Below are 12,220 nucleotides of genomic sequence, written 5' to 3' on the forward strand. Positions count from 1 at the left end.
GGTTTTTATTACACCGCACTATCTGCGTCTCCTCTCTGGACATCAATAGGCCAATGCATTGGACTGCTTCCTAGCATAATCACGTCTTTCTCCGCTTAAAAGCATAAGAAGAGGGCTTAAAACACAAAATTCCTCGCGCCATTGGATCAATCTGTATTTTGCGTTACTAGCTTTAAGGCCAACTTTACAGAAATGCCTACAGTCCTTCATTTGGAAAAGCTTTGACAAAGCAAACAGTCCAGCGCACTTTATTGCTCCCTCAGAGCATTTGGAGAAAACCCTGCAATTTAAAAAGCCTTTGTCTTGGCCTGTCTGACAGTATCAATGCATGGTGGGATGGTCCCCATGTATCAGACCACCACAATCACTCAATATTAGAAACAACTTAGTGCACTCAGGCTCCTATGAAAATAAATCTCAACCCTTTTGAGAGTTCAAACAAAATACCTAAATGGGACAAGATTTTACATTTATTCCTGCAGAAAATATCAATTATTGTTGAATTATCTGTAAGAAGTAAAAACACTAAACAACGATCTGTATAGCACAAAAATGTAATAGTATAATTGTATAACTCAGAATTTATAGCAAGACCTCATTAGGTATCAGTTTTACATGTAAAACATTGGATTTTACATTTAAAAAAAAATAGAAACCAGTTTTCTATTACGGACACTTACAGACAGAAAGGGGGATTTTAATTAATAATTCATTTAAGGCAAGAAAAAAAAAAAAACACCAGCAATTTGAATCCAAAATAACATTGATGGTCAGGACTCTGAGCAGTAGTGTCCATTTTTGCAGCCAGTATTCAAGTTCAGCAAAAATATATTCATGTTTAATGGGAAACAGAGTTCTCACTAATTCATCTCATCACGTTCTGCTATTTTGAGATTTGTCATAGATTTTGTTGCTGTAAACTGAAGAGGCACATAACTTAAATCCTCTTTTAATAATAATGTTGTAAGTTTGGTTTTTAACCCTGATGATCAGGATGATGATAAAACACAAGAGTCTTTCATACATTTTGTGCTTTGGGAGACACATCGGTGCTGTGTGATGAGTATAAGTCAGTGAAATGTCCAATGTTTCATCCTCGGCAGCTACACCCATAATGTCAGTGACGGAAAGAACGGAAAATTCAAGGCCACAGCCACCAACTTTAGCTCCTGTAAATTGAATGCTGATTCTATTTATATTTGGTGTGATTTACACCCGGTTTCCGCCGTACAAGTGAACAGGAAACAGATGCTAGGAATTGTTCTGTCCATAAATTCCTCAGAGAGAGATTCTAGTCAACACCACCGTGTGAGATTGGCTTTGTACTTGCATGCGAAAAGGTAGTAGACCGTGACTAAATTGACTCCCTGGTTTCCCTGCTCTGAATCTCCATTTCCTCACAGTTTCCACTTGCGTACGTCCGTCTGCCCAAACCCAGGTTGTGGCGGGCAGGCGGGCTTCCCTAATGGAGCCGAGTCTACGCTTTCTCAGGACAAGGTCAACCTGAACACCCCAGGCACCACAGGCAATGGGAGGTAGCGTTTGTAAAGAACATTAAGTTCATCCAAATATTTCAGTGATAAATGATAAGACAAAGTAAACACATATGACTTGTGTGGCCACAAAAGGAAACCAATATATTGTCCCCTAAAATGTTCTAAAAGAGATCAGAGCTTTAAATGAATTAATCATTTCACCACAGTCTCCCTTTAGTATTGTTTTACTATGCAGCAGCTAATAGGCCAATAATAAAAATGTGTTCCCTTTAATTGCATTAATTATGAAAACAAATAGTAACAACTATAATTAAGGTTTTGAGATTATTGAAGCTAATCAAGTACCCAGACATGTGACACAAGGGGAAAATAGTAATTTAGTATTGAGGAATATTGTTTGACATTTACAAGGTGATATGATTTGAAAATAAAAAGGCCCATCTTTTCATGGACCATGGCGCCATCTAGAGGACACCGAAAACAACATGCAAATCAGACACTGTGGCCATTATCTGAGAGGTCATATAATCTGAATGAAGCTTTTAGCTTTGTGCACATTTCAAGGCTTGTGTGTGGACAAATGTGAGTTCACTGCTCCCTGGTAAAGGTCATTTTTATATTTGTCAGGCTTTACAGTTCCTCCATATGTGTTATCCTGATGTGCTGAGCATCATGATATGGCGCCACCCACTGTTGATCGTATCATATATATATATATATATATATATATATATTATTATATATAACTGAACCTAAAACACAATGAGAGAAGAGTTCTTATCAATGTAGTCAAATTTGATTGAAAAAAAAAAAGCTTCACGGTTTAATAGCACACACGGTAAGTGAGCGTGCATGTGTGTTGTCCCTACTCGCCCGTGTCAACTGATAAGAATGAAGGGGGAAAGGTTATATTCATGTCATCCCTCACCTCCTGTATGATTTGCAGCCGCTGGCCCCTCCCTCGCAAGATTTACTACATGAAATTTTTTGCTGACATGGTACTCCTCAGCCGCTCCACAGATATATGGCAAACCATAATTTGGAGGTGTAAAATGGGCATAAAACCTGTATTAATTATTTAATCGTGGTTCTACAGTAAGTGCTGCCTTTTAGCCCAGACAAGGATGTCATCCCCCTCTATTTCAGCCGATCGTTATATCACTCATTTGTCACGGACAAAAATTACAATCAAGACCAAGATTGTGTAGCAGTATGGTAAATCAGGGCAAACCAAGACTTCTTTACGAGCGTCATTAGCTAACAATTTGATTCATTTTTTACTTCATTTGATGTAAATGAACTGCTAATTGCATTTAAATCTGACTTCACTCCACTGAGTTGAAGTCCTGGCATACGTGGATGTGAAAAATACCCAAAACTGCAGGTATTAAACAAAAGCTGCACACTTTAGAGATGAAATATGAAAGTAAAAATGGAGCCACCACAAGCACAGAGAGTCAAAATGTCCACGGCGGGGAGCAGTGTGTGGGACCCGTGATATATCTCGGTGTCAGGGGGCAGTTAGGTACAAAGACTGAGGGGTGTGATCAACAACCCAACAAACATGTTGTCCTGAGGTGAGGGCGAGGAGGTGTACACAGAGCATCCATCAAACTACATCTGCGAGAGGCTGATACTGCTCTGTTTACTCTCGCCACGCTCAGCTCATCTCCGCCTCGCAAATCTCACACGTCCACTTTCAATTATGAGATTATTCATTAGTCACAGCCGGGAGGATTGCTGGGCATTTGTTTTTTTAATATGTATTTGCGATATGATGGTGCCCCGGTAGTCGTGTGATTTGATTGCCCTCAGCACAAATGCAAACACATCCACGTTACAGTTGTTAAATAACACAACTTATTTCAGAAGTTTCCATCTGCAGCTGTTCATTTCTTCAACTTTCAGTAATGAACACACACAGTTGCTCCTCTATGGGCCAAAATACGTCTTTGTAGTGTACAAGTAGGTCAATCATCCATAAAATGTTTCAGAAATAAAAAATACATCAGTGTCAAAAGTAAAAGTACAGTTTTTCAGGCAGTGGATCATCATTACTGACACATTCATGTGTTCACCACATTTTCATGTTTGTCTGCTGATTCTAGCTCGTTATGTGTTATTGGTTCGACCCGTACACATTACAAGCTCATCACATTGGACACAGGATACTGGATAACAGCAATATTCAGTCCAACTATACACAGTAAACCTAAAATGATAGTACAAGTAGATCCTATTTGTACCTCAGTAAACGTACTTAATTCAATAATACATGACATGAATTCATCAAATTCTAATTCCTCACGTTTAATGAAAGACACTTTCAACTGTAATTTAAACTGATTCTTTTCTTCTACATTGTTTTTTTTTAAAAGATATCATAGAAATAGAAAAAAATATGTGTTGCAATGTATGACAGTAAATGCAGTAGGATAAAAAGGAGCAAAACATGGGGGGGCTCTTGAATTTGAACTATGTACCGATCGTAAATACTCATCATTAACAGTGTCAGAAAAACATTAGCCTTTTTTATTGGGGCTGTATTTTCCTCACATACTACAATAAAGTTAATGACAGACATTGTCTAAACCATAAAACAGTCATATATTTGGAGATGCTGGTCAGCTTCAACAAGGCTCGGTAACATCTGGCCCATAGATCATACTTCCCCAATCAAGAGCCGACGTCACAGAGCTGGAAATACAGATGCATGTCCTGTTTCCACTGAGGCGGCTGAAAACAATTAGAATATTTTCATTCATAATCTGAGGATGTGTAGTCGGAGAAATGACTATTTACCACATACCATTAAAAAAAAAAAAAGAAGAAGAAAATTAGAAAGTTAACAAAGGGGATGCCCCTCAACGTACCGAGTAACGGCACAAAACCACCACGAGGCTTCACTTTTTGAGGGCATCATTTCTTGTGTTGTAAGTCTGAACACAATCTTTTTTGTTTTAGTGGGTGATGCTGATAAATGTGGGCTGGATGTGAAATCTAACGTAGGTTTACTGAGGCTTTCCGAAAAGTAAGATTCTGCTTTGTTTTTAATTGACGGATTAACATGTTTGGGTCTATTTAGACTCTTTGTAGTAGCCCTGTCGCTGTAATAAAAAAATAAAAAAAGATGTGTAAAGTTGGACAAATACATCTATTGTAGCTGAAATGAGCTTTCTTTGTATATGCGATTATAATATTGGTTGCAAACACTGTGTAAATGTGAGACAAGGGAGTTTAGCACAACAAGAGAAGTGCATTAAGAACCAGGAACAGCATGGCTCAATAGCTCTTGTGGTCACAGCAACACTCATGGTAAACTGAAAATACTGAGCATGCCTCATACTTCACACCCACCACGGCCCCTCTGCCAAGCCCTTTTCAGATCATGTCTTGTGGGGGGACCATGTGGCTTTAAGAGCTTCATTCATTTTGTTTGCAGTGTTTACATGTTACTCAATTACTTTAATTCCCACGAACTACGCAGGTTCACAGGCTCCGCCACATCTATCAAGCAACTACAGTGTTTGTTGTTTTCACCATGCATATATTTTCTTTTTTGGGAACTAACAGCACGACAGTGGGTCTATTTAAAATTCATTCTTCCATTTATGGTGGCCTGAGGTCTGCCTGAACAATGCCGTGTCCCTGGAGGACAATTGTTCAAGACATATCTCTTTTTAACCAGCAGATGGCGCACATCATTATTTTAACTCCATGAAAAGAGGCAGCAGTAAAGGACAAATTGGACTAACTTTATACTTTAATTAGAAATGATCCTTGATAGATATAAAGATTTGTATAACTGTGTGTGCATGAAGAGTTAAAGTGATTTAACTGCAGTGATTCCTTTGTTATGATGTTTTTTTGAGTAGGTAGAAGGAGATTTCACTCACGTTGCCTGGCAAAAAACAAAATAAGGAGTTTATTTTATGTCTATAGATGATAAGGACCTATGTAGAAATTCACAATGTAGTTATGCTCAAATTTATACAGATGCTTCAAAAGAACTGAGCTCACAAAATTGTTATTTCTTTCATAGTTCGCAAACAAATCCGGGATAGATTATCAGTGTTTACTGGGGAGATGCTGGAAATTTTGTTTGCATTGCAATGGGTTGAAGACGTGAGACCTTTGACAGCAGTGAGACGTTCTGATTACAGTTTACAATTACACAGCTTTTCACAGCCATTCAGACGCGAGAGGAGATGTTTTAATAATAAATATATTAAAGTAAATAAAATAATAATATAATAAAACACTATAGTATAATTTAAATGATGGGACAAAGTCGGACGTGTTGTATGGATAAGAGCACATATAGTGCTGGAACTGAAGTAAATGAAATAGCTGACAAATATGAATCAGATTGACATTAAAACAACCTTTAGTTAAAACAAATGGAGACCACAATCAAGCACAAGTTAAAAGATAGGCGGCGTAGCGAGTACACATGATTAAGCATTAAATGGAAATACTGGAGTAAAGTGCAAGTAGCTTTAAATTGTACTTAAATACAGTACTTGAGTAAATGTAGTGAGTTACTCTCCACCACCGACTACAGTATTTTATTGAAGATAGGATGGATCATCAGGGACAGGCTGCAGGTCGTTGTTGTGATCCGTCCTCCGGGGCAGCAGGGGGCGCTCCTGCACCGACCACGTGTGTTGCGCAGAAGAAGAGCGCGCGGCAGCAGCCAGCAGAGCGGTTTCATCACGCGACCTCCTCCCTCAGACCTCCGCCCGTGGACATCTGCAAAATGGAGGTGAGCTGCAGCCAAATGCTGCAAATTAAAACACGGTTCCTGGTGAAGCTGCAGGAGAGCTTCGTGTCCTCTTCAACGCGGAGGTGTTTCTGAATATTGTCGTGTTGTAAAGTCGCGGCTCCTCTGCAGCTTTTGATGCGTTCACGGTCCAGCGCTGCTCCCATTAGCTGCGGCTAAGCTAATGCTTGACGTGACTGACAGCTAACCGGGGCCGTTTCCGTCAGCTGTCAATCATTGATCATAATTCACAGGAGGTTTTTTTGTTTGTTTTGTTTTGTAAAGTCGGTGCAGCGTGTTTTATCAGCTCGTCCAAATAACGCGCAGCTTATTGTTGGCCAGGCGGAGCTGCACGGCCTGCTGCTAACACCACCCGCTGCTAACACCACCCGCAGGATGGAGTCGCGGAAACATCCGAGCAGCAGAGTTTCACTCTGCAGAAACACGGCAGTGTTACGCAGCACGCTTCAGGTTTCTACTACTGGCTCCCTGAGGAGTTGTTTACATGCAGTCATGTTGTTGTTGTTGTTGTTGTTGTTTTTAACAGGACCGTGAAGCGAAGGAGCCCGAGCAGCTCAGAAAGCTGTTTATTGGAGGTTTAAGCTTTGAAACAACGGAGGAGAGTTTACGGGCCCATTTTGAACAATGGGGAAGTCTCACAGACTGTGTGGTTGGTGTTTATTATTATTATTATTGTTGTTTGTTTTGTGTCATTATCTGTGTAAACATCGTGCCAAAGAATACTGATAGATGTCCTGGTACATCCAGCAGCTGAACTGTGTTGTTTCCAGGTGATGAGGGATCCCAACAGCAAGAGATCCAGAGGCTTCGGCTTCGTGACGTACGCGTCTGTGACGGAGGTGGACGAAGCCATGAAAGAAAGACCTCACAAAGTGGACGGCCGAGTGGTCGAGCCCAAGAGGGCCGTGTCCCGAGAGGTGAGACGATCGCTCCCGAACCGGAGAGCCGGCGTCTTCCCGTCTTTTCTTTTCTTCTTTTTTTTTTATGGCCCGCTGACGCGCTCCTTGTTTTAAGGACTCGAATAAACCGGGCGCCCATCTGACGGTGAAGAAGATCTTCGTGGGCGGCATCAAGGAGGACACGGAGGAGTACCACATCCGGGAGTACTTCGAGAAGTACGGGAAGATCGAGTGCATCGACATCATGGAGGAGCGCTCCACGGGGAAGAAGAGGGGATTCTGCTTCGTCTCCTTCGACGACCACGACACCGTCGACAAGATCGTCGGTATGTTGTCACGCGGACGTCGGAGCGAACCGACTGAACGCAACGCAGCGTGACGGCGTGTTGTTGTTGTTGTTGTTGTTGTTTTTTTTTCCTGCAGCCCAGAAATTCCACACAATCAACTTCCACAACTGCGAGGTCAGGAAAGCGCTGTCCAAACAAGAAATGAGCGCCATCTCCAGCAACAGAGGTGAGCGCGCCGTGTCACGAAGACTCGCGTCACGTGTTGTTGTCGCCGCAGACTTTAACCTGATGCTCTCCTTCGGTTCAGGGAGGAGCGGAGGATCCGGAAATTTCATGGGCAGAGGTGGTAATTTTGGAGGTGGCGGCAACTTCAGCCGAGGTGGTTAGTATTCGTACATCGGAACAAAGTTCCCCCGGCGCGAAGCTTCGTTTCGTCGCCTTCGTCAGATCCAACAAATGATTTGTTTTCACGCAAAAGATCCACATTTGACGGTTGTGTTTTTCAGGAGGCTACGGCGGAGGACGCGGAGGTTATGGAGATGATTTTGACAACGGTGAGCTGCTGTGAAATGTTGAAGACCGTCACTGTTTTGACATCATAAGTCAGATGAACTGCTGCTGTGGTTGTTTACTTCCACAACAACTGCGTTGTGTCGTCGGAGGATTCTTTCCCACAGTGTCACGTTACAGCCGCGTGTTCGTTATCCAGCAAATAAAGTAACATTGCGTGCACGGCTGCTTCTTCTTCTTTTCTTTTTTTAAAGGTCCAGGAGGGAATTACGGTGGCGGACCAGGTTATGGTGGTGGCCGAGGGGGCTACGGAGGTGGTGGCCCAGGCTACAGTAACCAGGGGGGAGGATTTGGTGGCAGCTGCGATGGAGGTTACGGAGGTAACGATGGAGGTAAAAAAAACAAAACGAAAAAATTAAAACTTTTTGACTTCAGAATTTAAATGAGCTCTCGAGATATAATAAAAAAAAAGAAAACATGAACCTGAAATCAGACCTAAAACGAACTTTAATCCTCAGGATACGGAGGTGGTGGAAATTACAATGACTTTGGAAATTATGGTGGACAGCAGTCCAACTACGGACCGATGAAGGGAAACAACTTTGGTGGCAGAAACTCGGGTGGACCCTACGGGGGTGAGTTTTACCCTCCAACTGCTTTATTACAATCACGCTTCAAACAAAAATGCCACACGGGAGGAGTAACGTCGTGATTTCTTCTGTTGAGTAACAAAACTCATTTTTGCGGGGGTTGGCGGGGGTCAATCCTTAACAGGTGGCTACGGCTCCGGCGGCGGCGGCGGGGGGGCGGAGGCGGCTACGGCTCGCGCCGATATTAAAACACGTCATGTGTTGGTAAGTAGAATTCAGTTTGGCACCAGCCTCGTAGCACAGTACAGAGTGAGCCCATGAAAGTGCAGAATAACTATTTGTTCTATCCTGTATCCATTCAACAGGCTTCAGTTCTTAGCAGGAGAGGCGAGGAGGTGAGCAAAAGGAATTGTCAGGAAAGCTGCAGGTTACATTGAGGCAGTCATCTGAAAGCATTAGAGGAACACACAAGTCAGACATTACTGCAGCTAAATCGGAGAAGTTTATGGAAGAAGGACTGTTTACGCAAGACATGAGTGCAGATGAAACCCTTCCTTCATTGTGATAGATGTTTCCCTACTGAGTCATTTTTTCCTTCTATGCGTCTGAAGTGTGTGTATTGTGCCTATGGTATCAGGGGTAAAGAGTGAATTGTTTCTTTTTTCTTTTCTTTCTTTCTTTTCTTTTTTTTTTTTTTAATCTAAAGTCAGTTCTAAATATCTTTTTATTTTTTTTTATATACATATATATACATGGGTTAGTTTTCTGCTGGCCAATTAATTGTTTGTCTTTTAACCTGGTTTTTGTCAAATAGCATAGTTACATGAGGCCCTTAGATGAGCCCGTAGATCCTTACAAATTTGTTCTTTTTGAAGTTATTATGATTGCTGAATTGCAAGTGTCACGTGTAATCTGATTTTTTGTATGTAAAGCACAGTGTGTAAATCCTTCACAGTACCAGTGTCAACAAATATAAGCAGTCTGGATTAGAATCAAGGGAATCCCTCACTCCTGTTCCCAGCAAACCGAATTTTAGATTGTTCCAATATTTTGATCAGTAGAAAAATACTGAATAAAAATTGTGTAGTAAAGTAACACGAGGTTCAGTGCATCATTGGTTCAGAAAAAGATTAATTTATCTGTTGCAAATAAGCCTGTCCAGAATTTTCCCAACTTGGGGAGTAAAATTTAAGACTTCTGTGGATGAATTATAGTGTGTGTATATATACATATTGTATGTATTTACTTGTAACCAAGGCCAACAAAAAGGGAGCTTTGGCTAGTCCTAGGGAAGGGCCCGGCCACCACATATGCCAGAGTTGAGCGAGTAGGAGTGTAACGGCCACAAGCACCTGCAGTCGGGTGGAAGATTGCAGATGACTGTCAGACAGGACGTCTTCAGCCCCAGCACAGTGGACCAGTCAGCATTTTGAGAGAAGGGAGAAGGCAGCATCGAGCACAAGGACCATGGAGGAAGCTTGCAGAGCCCGGTAGTGAGCGTCTAGCCCTCTTTCAAGGCTAGCTAAACTCTCCAGCAGCTGCTGCTAGCGAAGAAAGACTAGGTCCTGGACACACTGGAGATCCTGTTGAGTCAGAGATACCGCAGAGTCCCCCCCCCACCCCCCCTTGCAAACACTAGATTACAGACATTAACGAGAAAAGGGAGTGAGTATATCACAAAAGCTGACTTGAGAAGATGGAGCAGGTAAGAGTAACCACTTTGCTTGATTTACAGATGTGGAAAGAGGCATTCTCTTCTTGCTGAAAATCTGTAAAGACCTGATAACATGGAAGGTTCTGGATGGGTAAGACTTTTTTTGAAATATTATCCAAGGCTGCTCTTATTTTAATCTAATAGTACACATTGTGGTTGTAGAAAGTGCAAGCCGAGGGATCTTAAAAGGTCAATCGAGCAGGATGGCGTCTGGTATCTCTCCACTTTGACCAGAATCAGCTTTTGCCCTTCACCCCTCTGCTTTATACGCCCTGAAGGTACAATATGTTTTATTGTGCTTACTATCAGACGATTAGTTCAGACAGAGTTCGTAGCGATGAAACACTCTTGATCAACCGAGACGTTCCCAATAACAGCCCCGTTTGCAAATCATGTAAACTCGTATTTAATTGAAAATAGATTAAAGGCGACGTTACAAATGTAGAAACAAAGATATTCTTTTGGTCTTTTATAAAAAATATATTCTAAGTTTGAATTTGATGGCAGAAACATGGTGGAACATTTCAGAAAGATGGAAAAGCTCTCCGCTCTTTGTATTATTACTTCAAAGGCTGCTCAGTGAAGTCGTAAGGAAAAGGGCTGGTTTTCATAAAGGTAGCGATGGCAACTAACGGAGCTCCGAAGGGGTTAAATCTTTTTCACAAATCACAGAAGCATCTTCCACACAAAAAAAATGCAAGTAATATAAAAAGACAGCCTCCAACAACGGAGCAACGGTGGTCACGAGTTGAAACTGCTGGCAACAAACATGAATACTTGACTAGTCTCAAATGTTCGTCATCTGCATGCCGTCCAAGTGTATGAACAGATGGATTTCTCTTTAAGGGCCCAAAACCTTTTCAATAAAGTGCTGACATTTTTTTTTTGTAATCCTGAGTTCAAAACAAGTGTAGATTTATGGGGAAGTTTCTTGGTGCATATTCTAACCCGTAGTGTTCGTGGAATGAGGAATCACTTCAATCAACATCTATATAAAAGTAGATTTGTGGTTTTGGATCATTTTGATCTTTAAGATTTATGAATTGTTTCTTAAAATATTTTTGTTATTAACCATTGCCAAATTAAGTAGACATGTCTGTGTTGTACTTTCTAAAATTCCACACAGGATGAGGCTACTGTCTGTTTTTATTTTTTATTTAAAAGGTGTCTGTGGTTTCCTGACAGTTGCAGAATAGTTTTTTCACAGAGGAATATTGAATGACTGACTTTATGACCGAATAAATAATAAACATGTTCTTTGCAAAGGCACAAAAGTGTCAATGAACTATTTTGGTTTTTAAACTAAAGATGTAAATGGGATGTGTCACTTGTGTTTTCAAAATAAAAACATTTCAATGAGACGAGTGTTTTATTTCTCTGAAATGAAGACGAGGTCACCGAGCTGTAAATGTTTTTCTTTATTGTTTGATTTGTTCTGCTCCCTGCTCTAGTTCTCCGTGGGCAGAGCATGAAAAGGTAGCGTCTGTGTGTGAAAGTGCATCCAGAAGGGCACAAGTGACTGCGTCGCCCTTTACCTTTGAATACGCCTCCCCGGTGGGCCGTTGTGGAGTTGCCGTGCCTGGTTTACGTTGTGTATACTCTACTGTCGCTCAACAATTGTGCTCTTTGTTGTGCGTCATAATGAATGCAGTTGGGTGTGATTCCTTTGGCCAGGCATCTCATGGAATTAAAAGATTTGGGTTACTGTACAAGCAAGCTCACCTTAATGAAAGGCGAACACGCTTTACACCGACGACTCTTTTGTTTCACTACAAGATTTCATTTGTTTGCTGTTTTGTAAGTCCTTTTGTTGAGCATTTAAGTCAAGCACCGACTTGACGTGTGGTAAGTTCTGTAATCGGTCCTTCTATAGATCCATGTTGCGGGCTGTGGCCTCACTACACCGCACCATGTTCTGCTGTCAGAAACCAGGAGGCCATA

General features: G+C 41.5%; 1 protein-coding gene across 1 annotated transcript; it reads left to right on the plus strand.

Moving 5' to 3' along the window:
* The first annotated feature begins 6,178 nt into the window (after nucleotides 1–6,178).
* On the plus strand, nucleotides 6,179–11,640 carry hnrnpa3 (heterogeneous nuclear ribonucleoprotein A3). Its single transcript, XM_069702607.1, is given in 12 exon segments — nucleotides 6,179–6,261; nucleotides 6,806–6,928; nucleotides 7,050–7,196; nucleotides 7,294–7,504; nucleotides 7,602–7,691; nucleotides 7,773–7,847; nucleotides 7,972–8,019; nucleotides 8,230–8,367; nucleotides 8,494–8,610; nucleotides 8,750–8,772; nucleotides 8,775–8,829; nucleotides 10,301–11,640. Coding segments are annotated over 11 exon segments (1,017 nt in total). The 5' UTR covers nucleotides 6,179–6,255; the 3' UTR covers nucleotides 8,814–8,829; nucleotides 10,301–11,640.
* Nucleotides 11,641–12,220: the final 580 nt, after the last annotated feature.

This window comes from Brachyistius frenatus, unplaced genomic scaffold (genome assembly GCF_029030835.1).
Source record: "Brachyistius frenatus isolate BFR_SWC_R1_liver_20210118 unplaced genomic scaffold, ASM2903083v1 Contig_42, whole genome shotgun sequence".
Taxonomy (NCBI): domain Eukaryota; kingdom Metazoa; phylum Chordata; class Actinopteri; family Embiotocidae; genus Brachyistius; species Brachyistius frenatus.